The 21,395-nt window shown below is 39.4% G+C and overlaps 1 protein-coding gene across 3 annotated transcripts in view; it reads right to left on the bottom strand.

Moving 5' to 3' along the window:
- The window catches only part of KLHL2 (kelch like family member 2), a 139,098-nt gene that overhangs the window by 116,896 nt on the left and 807 nt on the right, over positions 1-21,395 (bottom strand). For 2 of the 3 annotated variants that reach the window (XM_027866963.1, XM_027866966.1), the window contains exon 2: positions 6,137-6,310. In XM_027866963.1, coding sequence (XP_027722764.1) covers positions 6,137-6,310 — 174 coding nt within the window. The remainder of the gene's footprint in view (positions 1-6,136; positions 6,311-21,395) is intronic. The other variant, XM_027866964.1, reaches the window with a different exon arrangement.

Here is a 21,395-nt window from a genome sequence, read left to right as displayed (position 1 = left end):
ATAAATCCATATGCTCGGAAGCTCGAACCTTTGTTTCCTTAGTCATTTCATCTTTCACCCCACCCTCCACAGTAGCATTAAGTTCTGCAGAGTTTAAACTGAATTTTCTACATATGCCAGGCTCTTTGGGAGTAGGGGTTTTGTTTTATGCTAGTCTATTTTAGTAGACAGGAGACATGGTAGACAGAGTGACAGACCTGGAGTCAGGAAGATCTGACAGTTCAAATTTTGCCCCAGACACCAGCCATATAACCCTAGTAAATCACTTAACTCTCTCAGCCTCAATTTTCTAATCTGTAAAATAGAGAGAATAACAGCACCTAACTCATAGGGCTGTTACAAAAATCAAGAGATACCATCTATAAAAAGCTTTACCTTGGCACCATATAAATGCTAGCTATTATTATCATTAATATTATTTTATCCTCCACGGTGCCTTACACAATTGAACGCCAGCCAAGCACATAATCACTCCCTGAACAAGGCTTAGCAAATTTCATGTTAAGTTACATGTTCTCACAGGCTTACTGTTCCATTCCTTCCAGAAGTACCAATCAACAAGCTTTTATTAAGCATCTACTGTTTAGAAGAATTTACATAAGCTCCTTGACAACATGGACTGTTTCATTGATGTCTTTGAAATCCCAGCACCTAGCACAGTGTACTAACACATAGTAGACATTTAGTAAATGCTTTTTGGTTGGCAGTCTGTTGACTGTCAAGTATTATGCTAGGCCCTGGAGATAGAAATAAAAAAGTGAAATATGCCCTGACTTCAAGAAACTTACATTCTACTAAATAATCATTATCCTATCACTCCCCTGCTCAATAACCATCAATAGCTCCCCATTGCTTACAGAAACAAGTCCAAACTCTAATCTTGATATTTAGGGCCTTCATTCACCCTATTACATGTTCACACCTTAATCACACTTTTTCTCCACTTCCCATTTTCTCTGTGCTATACGAACGAAGCCTGTTTTCTCATTCTCTCCAGACTAAAATCTCCCATTTCCCTCTTTCACACCACTAGAATTCCCTTCTCTTTCCCCTCCATCCTTCCAATCCCATGATGCAATAAGGATGGGGCTGGATTTGGAGTCAAATTACCTGCACTCAAATCCCTGCTCTGTCACCTACAACCTGTATCACCTTGGACAAGTCCCTCACCTCAGTAAAATGAAGGGATTGACCTCCAAGGTCCCTTCTAGCTCCAAATCTATGATCCTGTGATCACATAATGTTTTTTAGGTCCCAGCTAAAGGCCCACTTCCTCTGACTATATCCTTCCACCGAGGGGAAAACAAGAATAAGAGGATAAGCATTTAAGAATGTGGCAGGCACTGTGCACTTTACAATTATTATCTCATTTGCTCCTCAACAACAACCCTGGGAGGTAGGCGCTATTACTCTCCCCATTTTACAGATGAGAAAACTGAGGCAAACAGAGGTGAAGTGATTTGTTCAGGGTAATACAGCCAGTAAGTGCTTGAGGCTGAATTTGAAATCGGGTCTTCCTGGCTCCAGGTCTAGCTCTCTAATGACTGCACCACCAGCTGCCTCCTTATGCTTCAATCCTAAAACAATCATTGTTCCAATCATTTACTTTTCCCTAATTATTTTGCTTTTGTATGTCTCCTCTCTTCAAATGAGTTCTCTTCCTTATGGGCAGGACTGTTTGTATTCTCTTGGTCCCTAATGCAGAAGTAAGCACTCAGTAGGGACTCAACATTTACTCAACTAAATGATTCATCATGACCACAGGGCATCATTTTTGGCTTTTAAGAGAAGGGAATAAGTCTTTATATAGTACCTACTATGTGCCAGGCACTGTGCTAAGTGCTTTACACATATTACCTCACTTGATGGATTATCTCATTTTTACAAACAATCATATAATATTGTAGAGCAGTCTTCCTGACCCCAGGCCTGGCACTCTATCCGCTGTATCATTTAGCTACAATGTGTATGTGTGTATATATGTGTGTATGTATACCTTTTATGTACGTGCATATATATTTTATATGTGTATATATACATTTTATACATTTACATGTATATATACACTTTATATGTGTGTGCACATGTCTTATAAACATGTATTTATGTATATATACATTTTATGTGTGTAGATATAAATATATATGCAAATTGTGTGTGTACATATGTATGGAGAAAGAGGAGAGGAGAGAAAGAAGAGAAGAGAGGAAAGAGGCAGGCAAAAGAGCCACATGTACAAAAATATTTCTAGCAGCTACATTTGCAATAGGAAAGGAGCTGACACTAAAGGGTGTCGGTCAATTGGAATAGCCAAACAAATCATAATACAGAATAGAATAGAATGAAATCCTACTGTGGCAAAGGAATTACAAAAGTGGTGGCATCAGAGAAACCTGGGGAGCCTTGGATGAACTGAGGCAGAGGGACACGAGCAGAACCAGGAAAATCATTTAAATAACAACCAGAACACTGTGAAGACAAGCACCCCTGAAGGACTTAAAAGCTCCAATCAATCAGTGCAATGACCTCCAATGCACGGCTCCAATGATGGCCTTAAGATGAAGAATGAGACAAGGATTCTGGGACCTGGCCAGCAGGGAAATTTGTCTTGCTTGACTCTGTATATTTTATTCCTGAGTGTTGTTTTTCTATTTTTCCCCCCACAGGCAGGGGTAGTGTTATGTGGGAAGCAAAAATAAATGCTTTTTTTAATTGAAAAAACAAACTACAAATTAAAAATAAAGAAAATGAGGGAGCTGGTCTGTACATGTCTCCTCCTGCAATGCCTCCCCCTCTCCCTACTCCCCCCCCCATTTGGAGACCAGAATGTGTCTGTAAGTAAGTAAGCAGTGAAGGGGAAGTTGTCCCTTCCAAGAAGCCAGGAAATCACTTTCAGCTGACGAGCGGAAGTTGTTGCAAGGGCAGGAAGTAACTAATGAGTTTCAGTTGTGCAACCAATAGCAAATTTCAGAGATTTCCATGTTAGTTTTGAGAAGCACTTAAAATAGATGACCTGGGGAAAGGTGGGAAATTTCTTGGAAGTATGAGGAGAGACCACAGAGCCACTAAGATTTTGATGAATTCTACTGAGTGTGGCACAGTGGTTTGAAGTTTGGACCTGGAGTCAAGGAAGACCTGAGTTCAAATCCAGCTTCAGACACTAGCTGTATTAACCTCTGTTTGCCTCATTTTTTTTTCCATCTGTAAAATGAGATAATAATAGCACCCACCTCCCAGGGTTGTTGTGAGGATCATGAAATAATCGATTTAGCACAGTATCTGGCACACAGTAAGCACTATATAAATGTTAGCTATTATTACTGTTATTGTTGTAATGTTAGCTACTATTATTATTGTTTTTATTAGCTATGTGACCCTAGGCAAGTCATTTCAATTTTCTGTACCTCAGTTTCTTCATCTGTAAAATGAAGGGGTTGGATTCCACCTCTAACACCCCTTCCAGTTCTAAATCTACGATCCCTATGAAATGACATTAGTTCTAACAGTCTAAAACCAATTTATTTTCTATAACAGAATAATCTTATGTTAAAACTGAAAATACTACCGCTTTCCTACCCTATTGGAGAGGCCCTGGTCTGACATCTTACAGGCAACCTGGGAGATGTAATTCACACAGTTTCTCTTTGGGGAGTCAGTATCCTTCACTTGCATTGAGAAGTCCAAGAAGTGACAATTAGTGTGACTGACTGGAAGGACAGGGAGTACTGTTCAATATCTTTATCCTCAGTGCCTGCAATGAGGCAGAAATGGTGCTTCTGGTGTGGAGAGAGTTAAGACACAGGCTTCACACAGAGGAACCTCAGGAGGAACCTTGCAGACTTAATGACTCACACCTCATGAAACAGAAACCTGCTCAGGCTAAGGAGGAGCTGAGCAAATAATGCCCTCAGAGTCATGGCTTCCTCGTTATCAACTCTTACAAAAGGTGAGCATGAAATGAGAATATGCAGGTCCAGCCTCCTCATTTTACAAATGCGGAAACTAAGGAAAGGGAAGGGACTTGCTCAAGGTCACACATTAAATCAACAGCAGAACTGAAATTAGAACCAGGTCCACTGGCTTCCTGGTGGGGGGAAGAAGGTTTATACTTTTATTAAGTTCAATCTTTCTAGGATGAAAAGGAAAAAGAGAAATGGAAAGAAGAAAAGCAATTAACAGTACCAGATAGGACAAGAATTTTTAAAACACAGAGTACTACGATAGAATAGTTAGAAACCTAACTGTGGTAGACCTGTAGTAGACAACAGTTAAAGGAGTTGCCTACCATGGTTACACAGCCAGTATATGTCAGAAGGAGGATTTGAACTCAGGTCTTCTTGGCTTCAAAGCCCTCTAAAGACTATTAGCTATAAAAAAGATCTGCATTAGTAGAGAGGGTGTCCTTATTAGGGAGTTCCCTATACCAATACAGGGGCAGCTAGGTGGCACCACAGTGCACACAGATTGCTGGGCATGGAGTCAGGAAGACTCATTTTCCTCAGTTCAAATCCAGCTTCAGACACTTACTAGCTGTGTGACCCTGGGCCCATAATTTAACCTTGTTTGCCTCCGTTTCCTCATCTGTAAAATGAGCTGGAGAAAGAAATAGCAAACCACTTCAGTATCTCTGCCAAGAAAACCCCAAATGGGCTGACAAAAAGTCAGACATGACTAAACGCCACCACCAATGAAATCACCTATCCTTAGATTTTTTTTAAAAGAACTTCTTTTCAGTACCCTTCATGGTTACTCTATTTTATAGTCCAAACACTTTGACTGTTACAACAGGATTAAAAAGGAAAAGAATCCAACCAGACCTAGTGACTAGCACATACTGTATATGGAATCACACCTTTTAAAGATACAAGCAGGAGATATTCATAAAATGCTCTGCAAACCTCAAAGGTCCATATAAAGGTCCAAATAAATATTGTCACCATTATTATGACAATAATTATTTTAATATAATTAGTTTCTTTTGTTATCTTGTGTATTTATTTTATGCATTTAAAAACATCAAATTGAGAAGGAGTCCACGGGCTTCACCAAACTGCCAAAGAGTTTAAAAAAAAAAAAAAAAAAGGCTAAGAAACCCTGTTTTAGACAGACATTACTGGTCATATAAAACTGAGGAAAAAAATAGTGCTTTTCAAAAAGGTACAACAATCTGATTATCTAGTTCGATTTTTCTATGAAGCTGAAGCACACTGTACTTTTAATCCCCAAAGCTTACTATGTTTTAATTACCCTGCTAAAATAATCCTTTTCTCTACTGTCAATCAAATATTTGAAACATCTTTGAGAATGAGACAGTTTTGAGAAAAAACTCTCTAGGGTTCTTCCCAGACCAAAATGTTATTTTTATATGTTCTTGGCAATGAGTTTCAGTTGACATTAAAAAAGAAAGTCCTTACACCAGAGATCTTAACCCTTTTTGTGTCATGGACACATCCTGGTGAGGTCTCTGGACCCTTTCTTAGAATAATGCTTTTGTTGTTGCTGTTCCTGCTGCTGTTTAGTTGTTTCAATCATGTCCAACTCTTAAGGGTTTTCTTGGCAGAAAATGAAGTGGTTTGCCATTTCCTTCCCCAGCTCAATTTACAGATAAGGAATTGAGAAACAGGGTTAAGTGACTTGCTCAGGGTTACACAGCTAACAGGTGTCTGAGGCCAGCTTTGAATTCAAGAAGATGAGTCTTCCTGACTCCAGACCTGGCATTCTATCCACTGTACCGCCCTAGCTGTCCTTAATGTTTTTATATGCATAAAATAAAATATATTGGATTATAAAAGAAACCAATTATGTTTAGGTAATTATCAATATATTAGGGAAAAAACAAAATTCATACACCCTAGCATATTATCCTCTGGATCCTTGTAATAATTCTCTGATGTGCATATTACAGGTTATCAACAGCCCCATTTTGCAGATGAAAGAATTAAAGATTCTGAAGGTCTTCCAACAGCTGGGATTCAAACCCAGGTTTTCTTGAGTCTCACAACAGCACTTTTCCCATTATGCCATGGTGCTTGTCTCTTTATTTTAACAAGATTCCACTCCTGAAATCTGTGTATTCCATGTTTTCCTTATAACAAGAATGATAATGATGACAAATAAGTGAAAAGAAATGACAGACCCAGAGACTTGACCAGAGCTGAATACATGCATGTTGACAGAATGATACCTTCTTAATTCATTCATGACTTTAAAAGCCTTCTTCATGTGCCAAGGGTTCACTGTCACTGGGCAGTGTTTTTCTGTATTATCATCTTTTGTATCGGGAGGCTTCTGAGGATTTTGCTTTGGGCACCTGTAAATAAAGACAGAACAAAACCAACCAAAAGTCATTACTCAAGAGAAGGTAGCTCCTGTTTCTCAAGCTTTTACATATAAAAAGTGCTGTTAAAACGCTTCAAGCACCAACCCTCCCAGCCAAGGGGAAGGGAAGCCCTAATTACACTATATTCATATTTAAGGGAATGTTACAATTTAGAAGGTTATTGTACAAGCAATCTCTTTCCCCAATAATATAAATCAAAATTACACCGCCTCAAAACAGTCAATGATTAAAGGGAAAAGGACTTACATGTACAGCTCTTTTTGTGGTTTCAAAGAATTGGAAATTGAGGGGATGCCCATCAACTGGGGAATGGCTGAACAAGTTGTGGTATATGAATATAATGGAATACTATTGTGTCATAAGAAATGGTGAGCAGGCAGACTTCAGATAAACCTGGAAAGACTTGCACAAACTGATGCTGAGTGAAATAAGCAGAACCAGGAGAACACCGAACAGTGATGACTGACTTTGTTAGACTTAGTTCTTCTGAGAAATGCAATGATCTGAGACAATTCCAAAAGACTCATGATGGAAAATACTATCCACATCTAGAAAAAGAACTATGAAGTCCAAATGCAGATTGAAGCATACAATTTTCTTTTTTTTTCTTTCTCGTGGTTTTTCCCTTTTGTTCTGATCCTTCTTTCACAACATGACTTATATGGAAATATGTTTAATATGACTGTACATGTATAGCCTATATTAGATTGCATGCTGTCTTGGGGAGGGTGGAGGGGAGGGAGGGGAGAAAATTTAGAACTCAAAATCTTATAAAAGTGAATGTTGAAAACTAAACATAAATAAATTAATTTTTAAAACTGTCAATGATTTATGATATGAGCATATACAATTTGGCTTAGTATAAAAGGGTGTACAACAAATCAATTCCCTTTGAGACAAATTTTAAGGTGGCTGCAGTGAATTTTAAGGTTTGAAAACATTTTCCATACACAATTTCATTCGAGCTTACAATAACCCTGAAAGGTTACTACAGTTACCAATATATCCATTTTATTTTATTTTTTAAAAGGTTTTTGAGACTGGAACTCTCCTCACCTAGGTTGGAAGCATAGCAGTCACTCACAGGAACAACCCCATCACTAACTGGCATGGGAACTTTGACCTGGCATGAGACCTCTGATGTATTCAGTTTCCAACATGGGCCAAATAGCCCCTCTTTATGCAGCCTGGTGATCCCCTACTCCCAGGGGGCTCATCATATTAGTGTCACATCAAGTGTGGATACCTGATCGGCTATAGACCACTGCAGCTCAGAACTCCTAAACTCAAGCAATCCGCCAGTCCCAATCTCTCTAGCTGCTAGGATTACAGGAGTGTGTCACCAAGCCTGCCTTTATTACACCTATTTCACAGATGAGGAGTCTTTTAAACTACAGAGATCGAATCACAAACTTCCTTCTGCTATACTCTAATGGCATTTCCAACTAAGCCAAGAATGGAATCAAGGTCTGAACAATTTTACAAACCAGATATCTGATCTAGATTTTGCTATGCCCCTCTGGGGCTCTTTGGTCAACATTTTTAGAAGTAATTCTACATTCCCCCCCGAATACTTCACTTCAATGGATCTTGAATTTCATATTTAAAATGATCCAGAATATTTCATGTTATTCAACACACACACACACACACACACACACACACACAATCTTCCTAGCAATCTTAAAAAGAAGAAAAAAGGAAAAGGACAGTAAAAAATTAAGATGACAAATTAAACCTAAGAAAATAAAGACAAATGAATGAATGAAAATGCACTAAATAAGCACTTACAATGTGCCAATCACTATTAGCATTGGCGACACAAACAAGCAAACAAGACAATGCCTGCCCTCAGAGAGGCTTACATTCTAACAAGGGATGAAACTTTGTTTAGACCTCTATTTCCTCCCTCACTTATTCCTCTCCACACTCCAATTTGAGAGGGAAAATACATCCTTTAAACGTTCTCACATCAGTCTCTCCCCCCCACCCTTCTTGGCCTTTCTTCTCCCTTAATAATTACCCTTCCTCTGGTCCTCTAAACAACAGCAGCTTCAGCACAGAAATGCAGCTGAAGTTCGTCAGTGAGTGGGCAGTAAAGAGCCCCTCCCCACTGAAGTAGGCAATGTCCAGAAGGTAGCCTACAGAGGAGGTTTAGGAGTCCCTTGGGGACCACTGATTTGCCAACAGTTTCCCTGATATTTTTTCCTTTTGGTATGAGGGCTGCTACACCCTCTGCAGTTAAAGGAAGCTAAAAAAGGGGATGAACTTGACCACAGGAGGGAGATAAGGGCAAAAGAGCTAGGATGAACCCACAGCCTGAGCTATGGATGAGAAGATTTAACAAAGAGATTCATATATATAGATATATACACACACACACACACATATATGTATGTATATGTATGTATGTGTATGTATATGTATACACACACATACATATACATATTTATATCTCTAACAGCAATCTGCTTCTATGTTACTTACCCCCCTCCCCCCACACCCAATTTTTCTGATTTCATCCTTTCTAGGGCCAGGAAAACAGATGAAGACAGAAATCCTCCAGAGAGCACTCAATTCAAAGAAGCTGGAAAAAAAATTAATGCATGACAGTGGGAGGCCTTTCCCAGCATAGCATCCTTGCTGAGAACATCTTTTGCAGGACTAATGTCTTCTATATAAATATCTAGTTATTCTGGAATTTAAGTTAGAGGCTTATCATTCATATGGAAAGGTAATTAATAAAAAATGGTACCCTGCACTAGAACAATTAGAAATTAAAATGGGCAGAGATCAAACCCACGATAGTTAACAGCCATATAAAACTTATAGACAGCAATGGACCCTGAAAGTGATCTCATTCTGAAGGTGCCTGCATGCTTTCTTATCCAGTAGGATTCTTCTCCATCTCCTTCTATAAATTTTTTATAAAGCATCTACCCAATGTGCCACTCACCATGCCAAAGGTTCTCTTCTGGCAAGCTGACCCTGCTAAGTTACACAGTGAGTGTCCAAGGACATTTTTCCTTGCAATTAGTTCTTTTTGGAGGCAATGCTAATAACCATTTACATTTATATGGTGCTTAGATTTTTGCAAAGCATATTTTATAATTCCTCTAATCAATATAACAAGCAGAAGAGTTAGACAATGTGAATACTATTAACCCCACTCCATAGAGGAAGAAATTGAGGTTCACAGACATTATATGATTTGTCCAAGGTCACAAATCTACTTAAGAGGCAGAGCCACAATCCAGATCTAGAATTCAGTGGTCTTTCCACTTCATAGTTCAGCTATCTCTTACTTGAAAATGCTACTTTTTCCAGGATACATAGAACCATTTCTGACTGTCTGTATGCCATATCACCCAATCATCCTGACAGAATTTTGAAGGGACATGAGGTTACAGGATAAAGGTTATGGTGCAATAATGCTTTACAAACAGAAACCTAAAACTTTCTGTCCAATTATTGTCCACTAAAAGTGAACTGATGAATAACAGCCCAAAGCTAGAAGCAGGTCTTCTGAATCTGTGCTTAAGGACTGTTTCCCTCATTTGATTATGCATTAGCAGAGAGAGAAAAGAAGATAATCTTTAGGCACACATCTCTTGGACATTTATGACTTTCTATCAAAGTCAAAACTTAAAACTTGTATTATAACTATGTATTTATTTGTTTTATCCTTACTACTGGGTTGTAAACTAAGGGCAAGGACTTGTTTCATCTTTGTATCTTTAGTACTTAGCAAAGACCACTATACACTTAAGAGTGCTTCCTTAAATTGAATTAAATATACCCGAAGACCTGGGACAAGTGTGTTCACGATACTGGGCCTCAGTTTCCTTATTTGTAAATATGGAGTCTAGATTAGATTACATCTGTAGTCATTTCCAGATATAAGTCCACATGTGCAACTAGTGCTTGTGGGCCTAAGCCATGGGTTACAACTATGATTTGTATTTATTTGTCTATATAGCTGCAGTGTCCTTGTTCTTCTATCCCTCCAACTCTCTCCTCCCCCTCCCAAGTTCCTTGCAAGTGTAAGCTCTTTGAAAGCAGCTAGTAAGTGTCTGAAGCCAGATTTAAACTCAGATCCTCCTGACTCCAGGGCTGGTCCCCTATCCACTAGCACCATACTAGCACTCAGGAATCACGTTGGTAGAATTAATCATGGATCTACTGCACAAATTTAAATAACTGAGGACACCCTTGCTTTAGAAAGAAGGCATTCTGGCACAGAAATGATGGGTTTTCTGGTACAGACTTTGCTATTATTCATATGAAAGAATGTGGCTGCAAAGCCTGACATGTGGTCCTCACTTCACAGTATGTGTCCAGTTGCCAGGAGCTGATCTCCATCCTCTACAAGGAATAGCACCTTTCATGACTCTCTTTCCCATCATGAGATGTGAGACTCCCTTGTTCAAAATGAATCACTTCATTGATAATGCCAGATACTGGCCAAGTTCATTCCCTCCAGCTTCTACTTATATTTCAGGAACTATCCATATTAACTCTCATTGATAAGACACTGTATTTGAGCTTGCCCCTCAAAACAATACTGGTAAGTAGGAGGTAGAAGTATTGTCCCCATTTTCCAGCTGAGAGGAAGGGGAAAAACACAGATAAAGAGAAAAAAAGAGAGACACAAAGAGAGGAGAGAAAGAGACAGAGATGGAAACAGAGAGAAAGAGACAGGGAAACAGAAAGAAAGAGACAGAGAGATACAAAGAGAAAGGGAGAAAAAAGGGGTGGGAGACAAAAGTGTTAAGAAGTCACAAAGTGACAGAAAGAGACAAAGAGAGGGAGAAGAAGAGAGAAAGAGACAAAGAGAGGGAACAGAGAGACAGAAAGAGAAAGAGAGACAGGGAAAGCGAGGGAGGGAGAGGCAGTGTGCCATAGTGGACAGGGTTGACTTCAGAACCAGAAAGACCTGGGTTCAAATTCCACCCCTGACACATAATGGCTGTGGGTAAGTCTCCACCTCAGAGGGCTGTAGGCATCCCTCTAAGCTGCAGAGAAGGTGCCAACTTGCACTAGTAGGGGGAGTTTCCTAAACCAGTGAAAGCACATGTCTAATTCCTATCCAAATGAGGAAACTAAGGCTTGGACAGATTAAATGACTTGTCCATCTAGCAAATGGTTAAGCCAAGTCTTGAATCAGGGTCTCAGGAGTCCAAGGCCAGTTTTCTCCCCACCTTTCTCTATGCCTTGACATGCTGCTTACTGCTTTTGCTTTCACACAGACCTAATGTCTTCTCAACACAGCCTACCTACATCCATCAGTCTTCAGACAGATCTATAAGAGCTGGGGTGTGTCTTGTGCCAACAGGTGTGGTACTTGTGGCTTTATATGGAAGTAAAGTTTTATATATCTGTTGTACTCTCACCACCAGACTGTAAACTACGTAAAGACAAGGACACCTCTTCTCCAGATTCAGACTATTCAAAGGAAAGACTGTGTCAGATTTAATACCAAGCAAACAGCACAAATATTAGAGATTGCAAAAGGAAAGGAATCTCTGTACTATAAATTGGGAAGAGGGGTATACCCAAGAATGGTAAAGGGAAGTTTTGCTTATACACCCAAGTTAATCTTAGAACAGGAGATTCAATGCTGGCAGACTAAGTCCACTCCATGATTTTACATGGTAAGTGTTCATGTTCGGTCAGTGGACCATGCTGGTCAGGGTATGGAAAGGTCTGAAGTTCTCGTAAGAACAAATACCACAGTCCAAGAAAAAGTAGCAATTCTACTCACTTTAGAGGCCCTCACCTTCCTTTCTGAGTATGGTAACAGGGTGATCTCACATCTTGTATTGGCTAGTCAGTCTCGGAACGTCAGTCTCAGAGCATCACATGGGCCAAAACCAAAACACAACAAAATTCCATCCCTAACAAATTCTACCAGCCAAGGCTGCTTTATATGAAAAAGCACTGCTAGAAATTATACTACCAGACTCCAGCAGCTAGGAAGAAAGCAGAGAGGATGCCCAAGCTCTCTGCAGTGACTTGACAAATGAAAAGACATGATTTGAACCCAGGAGAGGAGAGTGGGAGGTGTTACACATATCATCCCTCTCCTCCTGCTAGGACTGCAGTGTGTTGATTTGTTTTGGCAGATGGCATTAAACTTTAGGTAGGAAGACGTGATTAAGACGTTTGAGGTGGAGAGGTTGATGGGAGTGACTGGAGGATTGCAGTATGATTGAACAATACAACTGTAAAAAGCTCAGCAGTTAACTCTGCTTCTCTCTCTCCCTCCTACCTGCAGTACACAATTGACCACTCTTTTCCTTGAAACTAGATGATTACACTGGGACTGAAGGATCACATTCCCTGTACAGGACAATCCTTTGTAGAGAGTTCACGGTAATAGTAATAATACTAATAGTATTCACATAGAGCTTTAAGGTTTGGAAAAGAGACTCATATACATTATAGTATGTGATTGCAGAGTGGCTCAAAGTTATGAAGGCCTACCTGGGTTTGAATCCCACTTCAATCACTTACTGTGTGTGTGGCCCTGGGCAAGTCATTTATCTTCTCTGGGCCTCAGTTTCCTCATCTGTAAAAATGAGGGATTTGGACTCAATTACCTCTAAAATAAAACCCTCCACCTCTAAGTCTGTGATCCTATGGTCTCATTTGATCCTTTCTGAGATAACCACTACTGCTACACCCATTGTGTTGATGAGGAAACTGAGTGGAAGGTGGTTCAATTATCAACTCGGTCAGCACTATTCCTATTTGCCAGTAACTAGGACATTTAAAAACAAAAACAAAAACAAAAACCTGTATGCCCTGTAGTAGAAAATATATATACCATCCAATTCACAAGATTACCTAGTTCATAGCTATTGTAACTTATTCATTCCATGGCTTTCCTTTCTACCAGTTCAGTAGCTACTTGAACTTTGTGTTAAGCTGAAAAAAAGAGACCCTAATCTCAAGAAGTATGGGATCTAGTCAGGAAGGCATTTGTGAAAGAACAAAAGAATTCAATAGTTACATCAAATATATAGGTACCACAATAGAATTATCCAAGTCAGCATATACTCAAGTGAGGGGTCATATCCTACATAATACAGAAATGAAGAGAATGGACAAGCCACAATGGCTGCCTAGGCCCTGAGGGAACCTATAGGATTTGACTTGGCAAAGAAGGGGGAGAAGGGACAAGAAATAACATGAGCAAAGGCAAGAATAAACATGTTGTCATGCTTTGGGAAAGAAGGTGACTGGTCCAAAAAAATCTAGGGTTTGTGCTGGGGTTTGTGTCAGGGATTGAGGGCAAGTGATGATGGGAGGGCCAGCCTTCAGTGTTTGCCTTGGATCTGATAACTTCTGTGACCCAGTTACTACAGGCTCATAAGCAGAAGAGTGGACTGAGGGAAGCGGGATTTTGAGACAACTGATTGGATGTAAGAAAGATTGGAGGGAAAAAATAGAAGAGTATGGGCAATAACTTAGGAACTCATCATTTGCTTAATTTTCCAGTTATATTTCTAGGTCAGGCCTTCACTACTTCTCCCAACTTGTCTAGATTGAATTCATCCTACCCATGCTTGCCCAAGGACACTTCTTCATGCAAAGATCTGATCACATAATTGCTCTGCTCAAATGCTTGCAGAGATCTAACTGTTAGACAATCTCCCCCCTGATATCTTAAGCTCAAATTTGCCTCTCTGAAACTTCCAGCCATTGTTTCTAATTCTATTCTCTGCAGCCAAGCAAAACAACCAGTAGAAAGCAATAAAAAGAATAGGGTAGCATGGAGTTAAAGGTCCTAGATTAGACTTTCTGCTGTGTACCACTTGGATCCCTGTGCATCCCTTGGTCAAGATGGTGAACCTTCTCAGATCTCAGTGGCCTTCCTCATCTGTAAAATGGTGGGTATCTAAGGTCCCTCTAATCTTTAATTCTATGAAATGCTTTTCCAAAAGCAGAAGAAAAATCTCTCTCCCACATGGCAGCCCTTCAAAGACTTCTCCTTCTCCAAGCTAAACTCAATTCAATAAACAATTATTAAGTATCCAATATGTTGCCAGACACTATGCTAAATTCTAAGGATACAAAAGGAAACAAAAGACAACCCCTACCCTCAGAGAGTTTACAATCTAATGGAGAAGACAACATGCAAACAAATATATACAAGGCAAGAGGATTAACAGAAAATAATTAAGAGAGGGAAAGCATTGGAATTACGAAAGGTTGGAGAAGGCTTCCTGTAGAAAGTGGGATTTTAGATGGGACTTAAAGGAAGCCAGGGAGGTCAATAATCACAGTAGAAGAGGAACAGTATTCCAGGAGTGGGGGATAGCTAGAGAAAATGCTGGAAGGAGAGAAATGGAGGGTCTTGGTCATGGAACAGGATGGAAGAGTTAGTATTAGGGAGTAAGGTGTAAGAAGACAGGTAGGAGGCGGCTAAGTTATGAAGGCCATTGAATGCATCATCTCTGAGCTCTTTACCATCGTAGTGGCACTCTTCAGAACACACTGTCCAGTCAACTAGCACTCAGTTAGTCACTCAAATGGCATCTATCAAGCACCTAATATGTGCCAGACACAGTGCTAAGCTCAAGGGACATAAAGTAAGGCAAAAGACAGTCCCTTACCATCTAATGAGGGAGACAACATACAAAAGTTTATCAATGTCATTCCTACATATGTATGAACTGGTGCGGAGTGAAAGGACGAGAACAAGAACTGTTTATACATTAGCAACAACACTGTAAAACAAACTCTGAAAACTTGAATGACATTGATCAACATGAAAACCAACCATAATTCCAGAGGCCTGATAATAGGGTCGGATACCCCCTCTCTGGAAGAAAGGTGATGGCCTCAAGGTACTGAATGAGGCATATATTTTTTGAACATGACTTGACGGGAGAATTTGTTTTGTTGGCCTATAAACATTTTTTCAATAGCAAATAAGTGAGGTTCCTAGGAATGAACCACATTTTAGGAAGGGAACCGATTTTTTAAAATTAAATTTTATTTTTTTAATAAATAATTTTTTTTCTCTCTCTCCTCCAAAACATTCCACCTCTAGCACTAGAAGAAAAGGGCAGGGGGAGGGGAAACTCTGTAAAAATATATCAATGTTCTTAAGCACAATAACCCAGGTTTGGGCTGATCAAGATCAAGTACAGCAGGACTATCATTTCACTAATTCTGGACTATATGCCTCTCTTTAACGTGACCCAAGACCTTATTACCTTTTTTTGCTTCCAAATCATATTGTTTAACTGAAGTGAGCTTGTTTGTCCACTAAAATCCCCAGCTCTTTTTCAGATGAATGGTTATTTAGCCATACATCTACCCTGTACTTACAAAGCTAATTTATTAAACCCAAGAATAAAGCCTTTACATTTATCCCTATTCAATTTTAGACTAAACAACAGCATGGTGTACAACACGGCTTTAGATTCAGGAAGATATGTCTTGCCTTAGACACACACACTGGCTATAAGACCTTGGACAAGTCACTTCACTTCCAGGCAACACTCCAAGGCCATAAGTTGCAGAGCAGGTGTTGATCTTTACTGGTAGGGAGAATTCTTCACCAGCAGTCCTTTACACAGATGGTCCAGTTAAAAAAGTTCAAAATAACATAGTCTAACTCCAAATCCAATGCTCTTTTCACAAAACCACACTACCCATTTGTGTTCTGTGTTTCATTATAGTCATTTGTGTCTTTGAAGCCAAAGACCTCCATGCCCACCTTACACAAAGCCAGCTCCAAAGAGTTGCTGAGTTTGAATAGACTATTGCAATAATCCAGGCACGAAGCCGGTCAGAAATGGGGATAATGATAGCACCCACCCTCCAAGTCTGTGGTGAGGATCAAATAAGGTATTTGTAAAGTGCTTAGCATGCCTTAAAGTGCCATATAAATGCTACCTGTTATTACTGTTATAGACTGTAAAGAATGTGATGACAATGGCTATCAGGGATGAAGAGAGAAAGGCATGATCATTCCAAAGGTTTGAATACCAGGAACTGGGAGAATGACAGTGAAAGAAAGGGTCCTAGTGAAGGGAAATGAAGACAAGTATTCAGTTTTACATATGCTAACACCATAGATGTCTTTCCATCCACCACCACCACCCCCACCCCCACCCCCACCACCCAACTAACCTGATGCCTCATCCTAGGTTTTCAAAGGCTATTCTGCAACATGCAATCTGGCAAGTCTTAGCAAACTTAAAAGGGCTAAAAAATACAGGTGCAGTGAAGGTCTGGATGTCTATCATTGGAGGCCCAATTTAGCTCTGTTTGGAGCTGCTTGTTGACAGCTGGAATAACTCATGAAGGGAAGGAGATCAGTATCAGTGAAGGGAGGGCAACCCTGATGATCTCACTGGAATCTTGAAGTACTGAAACAGGAAAGTTTGAGGTGACTGTAACCAAATAGTGGTCCTATGGGCAGCTATAAATCTAGTCTGGAAATTCAGATGATAGGTCAGTAGCAGAAAGAGATCAGTCTACTGCAGGGGCTCTTAATCTTGTTTTGGGTCATGTACCTCTTTGGCAGTCTAGCAAAGCCTTTTCAGAACACTGTTTTTATAATGCATAAAATAAAACACACAGGATGACGAAGGAAACCAGTTATACAGAAATACAGTCATCAAGGTTCTGTTTTGTTTTTTAAGTTCATGGGCTCCAGGTGAGAAACTCTTGGCTTAGAAGATAAGAGATGAGTGAAGGAGCTCGAGGTGAGTAAGAGTGGGAAGAAGACAGGTGACTGAGGAGTAAACCTGGGGTGAAGACACCCACAAACAGTGGGAAGAAGAAAAAACATCAGGAAACAAAAAAGGAATGACGAGAGAGGAGGAGGAGAATCAGATACATTGCAAGGATAGGAAAGTGTTTCATGAATGCCAATAATCAGCATCAGAAAAAGGACAGAATATAATGCACATAACAAGGCCAACTCCTCACATTTATTTGTGTTGACATCAGTTGCTGTTTATGAGAAAATTGAGTAAGACACACTCAAAGAGAAAGTAATGTTTAACCTTTGCCAAAGCCCAATTGCTCAAAGTCCACAGAACTGGTTTATAAACATGAAGTGTACCTGGGATACTGGAAAACAGCACCTGGGATGCAATATCATTCCTTGCATAAAGTATCAACCTTCGTGATGGTGAGGGAGAAAGAAAAATTGAACAAGATCTTCGTAAACATCTCTCTGTATTTCCGCAAGGAGACATAGTTAAGGAAACTTCCACCTTATCTTCCCAAAACAACACCTGATATTCAATTAACTTGAAAAAAATTTTTGGGTGATTTCACTGAGCTGTCATTTTAAAAGGAATAAAACTCAAAAGCTACTTCCTTCAGAATCTCATGCCCCTAACACTTATGGGATTGTGCTTTCTTGTCATCTCTTTCCCTTAATCATATCTTCTCTAAATGTTTCTCATTCATTTCTCTAATGTGTGGGAGTTCTGGACTATCAGATGAAAGGGACCTTATATACATCAGAGACTCATTAAAGGAAACTAAAATAATACTACACCAGTGCCCAAAGAGAAATATATAAAAACTGGGAAAATGAGCAGTATATTTCCACGCCTATGGTATTTCACTTTGCACTAGAGAAAGATGAAGTAGCGACGTAGGACGTATCTATTGTTTATTCTTGGAAACGACAAAGAGAAGAAGCAAAGCCAATGAAAGCAGGATTCTGCTATCATAATAAGAAGGAGGTGCCAATAAGAAAATGTCAAGGGAGAAGAAAGCTGCCTTGCAAAGTAAGCCAAAAGGACATATCTATAAATTTAAGTTGGCAGTTTTCATTTACTTGTTATTCATACCCTTCAATTTAACTGTCATAGCATCATTAGAATCTTGGTTAAGCTTCCTGGTATCAAGCCTACTTCATTTATATATATCACCTTTGTACATGTCATTCTATTGGCTGAAATGTTGGTCACAGTCAGGAAGACCTGGGTTCTAATATGACCTCTAGCATACAATGGTAGTGTGACTTTGGACAAATCATTCAATCTTCTCATATCCCAGGCAATTCTCTACTTTAACCTGCAAAGCAAGGCCCAAAAATAAATAAACAGATAAATAGATACATAAATGAAATTTTTTTTTTTAAATGTTCTTGCCACTTTCACTCCGTGGCTCTACCAGGATCAAGTCATAGCCCAAACTCATATGCACATAATGGCTGCCCAAACCCCATCACAGTATAATTACAACACTGCAATTAGATAATTGCAAGAGAAGTCCAAAGCCATGCGTATATCCATGCATGCAAGAACAATGGTAAGAGTACCAGTGTAAAGTGTAAAGCCCAATCAGAAATAGCGACATAACCTAGGGGCAGAAAAGATACAGGGCTGCAGAACCAGACCAAGATGGATTCACTCAAGAATTAGTGGAACAAATAGATCAGTCAACACAACCACCACCCCAGAGGAAATGAGCTTGAAAGGCATGACAATAGAAGGCTAGGAATACAATTTCCCAGGGGGCAGTGTGAGATGGGGGTAGGAGAGAGGAGTAAAGCTTTTCCCCAGGGTTTAAGCCCTGGGGAAATTGAATTGAATTGAAATTAAATACCAAAATTTCCTCTTCTATACGAATCCCTAGCTTCCTTCAAAATTCAGTTTATGGATTGCACCTGAGAGAACGTTTTTCCTGATATTCCCAGCTGTTAATGCTTTCTCCCCTAACACAACCACAAGTAATGGTTCAAGTTGTCCCCATCACCTCAACAAAGGTGTTCCTTGAGAGCAAAGGAGAGCTTCCTTCTTTGTCTTTTCGTTACCAGGCCTTAATACAGTTGACTGGCATCATAAGTAGGCCCTCAATAAATAGTTGCTGAATTGAACCGGAACGAACTTCCACCAAGGCCAGGATCCTCCACTCATTGTCTGGGCTGAATCTGAATTCCCTGAGAAGCCTGTGAAGAAGCTTTTTCCCAAACAGAGCACAAAGACCAGCACTTTCAGCCTTGGTGCATCACTCAAAGTGGGGATGGCTTCGAACTCAGAAGGGAAGGGAGACAAAAGAGTAGAATGATAAGAGGGACATCCAAGAGGAAAAATGAAGAGAAGGGAAAAAGCCTTGTGGTACACCAGAGAAGCATCAGAAAGATGAGCTAAACTAGCACATACAAGGAAAGACAGAGACAAAGAGATTTGTAGAGAAATTCTTCTACAAAGAATCCCTATCAGATATATGGTATCCTTAATTCAAAATATTTAGATACAGGCAAAATATAGCTTTATAATTAAATGTTGGAAACCATGAAAGAGTTTTGCCAAGTATGGAGTCCCCAGTTTTAAGAATTTCTGACCTATAGTTAAATCATTTATTGTTCAACAGAGTCAGCACCATAAAATCAAGAAAGGCTACGGAATGTCAAAATTGTGATTACCTGGTTTATACAAAGTCAATTCATTTTAATCAGTAATTTCACTGCCTGTATCTTAGTCCTATTGCTTTATTTTTTTCATTGTGTTTACTTTTTGGCATTTTCTATGAACCTGCTCCCTCACCCTTAGAAACCACCCCTCTCTACACCCTTTTCTGCTTTGCAGCATCTCAAATATATTTCTCCTTTTCTTTAGTTCCTCGTGTCCCAAGGATAACAAGGGGCTTCACAAGAACTGACATGAAGATGAAAGATTACTAAAAATCAGTCGGGGATTCCTGTATCGACAGCCTAAGAGTGTCTTCACCAAGTCCTGCTGCTGCTTCCGGGGGTTTCAGGAGTGTTCCAGGATTCACTGAGCAACAGAAGTAAATTACCAAGACACTGGGGTTGTGATGGCAGCATCTGAGAGCCATGCCCCCACACACAAAGATGCAACAGAGCTCATAGCTTCTCAGGAAGCGTGGCTGAAAAGAGTTCATCACCTACTTTTCTAACTAGAGACCCTATTCTAGGACCTACCCTACTCAAGCTAGAAAAAAGAGTCTGAAGACACTTTTGAGGAGATTCCAGAAACCCAATGGTTCTCCTACAAATGCACATCATCAGAAAAGTATTCAGCCCAAACCAAAGATCTATATTATATATAGCCAAATAACCAAGAGATTGGTGCAACATAACTGCCATATAGCATGGCTAGTCAAATCCAAACTGAAAAATGATAAGAGGCCATGAATAAGCATTCATGAAAAGAGGCATAGTTCTACAGAATGTGGTTGCTGTTATAAAAACTCTGGCTCAAAAGGATCTTGTTCCTTCAGACAGGTTTAACACAGGAAAGCAAAACTAAATTGCAATCCCTAGGAGTTCTGAAAAAAAATTAGTTTTGTTTAATCTCCCACATACACAGCAAAGCACTTCTTGCTAAATAAAGGTAGTCATATTTTCTACATGCTATCCCAGATGCTAATATTTCTGAAGGGCCCTTTCCTGAATATTTGAATTGTTTTAAGAAGCTTAAGCACCTAAGGAAATAACATGTGCTTGTCACTCTACACAGCAAATTTGTCCAGAGTACAAAAGAAACATAAAATCCTCATTTTCTGCAGTACCAGGTAAAAGAGGCCATCTACCCAGAGGAGACTTAGTGCAATTATGTCAAGAACGCTCAAATATTAATCTTTGAGGTACTTGGGGAAACCCCAACGTTTTCACATCTATTTAGACACTGATCCTTTAGTAATATATATATATATACATACGTATGTATGTATGTACGTATGTATGTATATATATTTAGAAAGAGTTTTCCTTCTGTTTCCATCTATATCAATATATATTCATATAGATATATCTATATCTATCTAGGGGGAGCGAGAGAGTACTCTCTTAGAAAGATAGATATAGTTATGTATGTATATATTAGACATATATCTATCAGGTATATTCTTTTTTCTCTTAGGGATATCTATATAGATATATAGATATGGAGAATGAATATTCTCTATGTGTATTGACATAGCTATATCTATATATCGATATCTATACATCTTTATATCCCTAAGACTTTAGAGACATCCTTGTATATGCATTAATGATACCTTTCTAAGGTATAGATATAATGTATACATATCCTATATGCATATA

The sequence above is a fragment of the Vombatus ursinus genome, unplaced genomic scaffold (genome assembly GCF_900497805.2).
Source record: "Vombatus ursinus unplaced genomic scaffold, bare-nosed wombat genome assembly UNPS02014784.1, whole genome shotgun sequence".
Classification (NCBI taxonomy): Eukaryota; Metazoa; Chordata; class Mammalia; order Diprotodontia; family Vombatidae; genus Vombatus; species Vombatus ursinus.
This window is presented reverse-complemented; position numbering and strand designations above follow the sequence as displayed.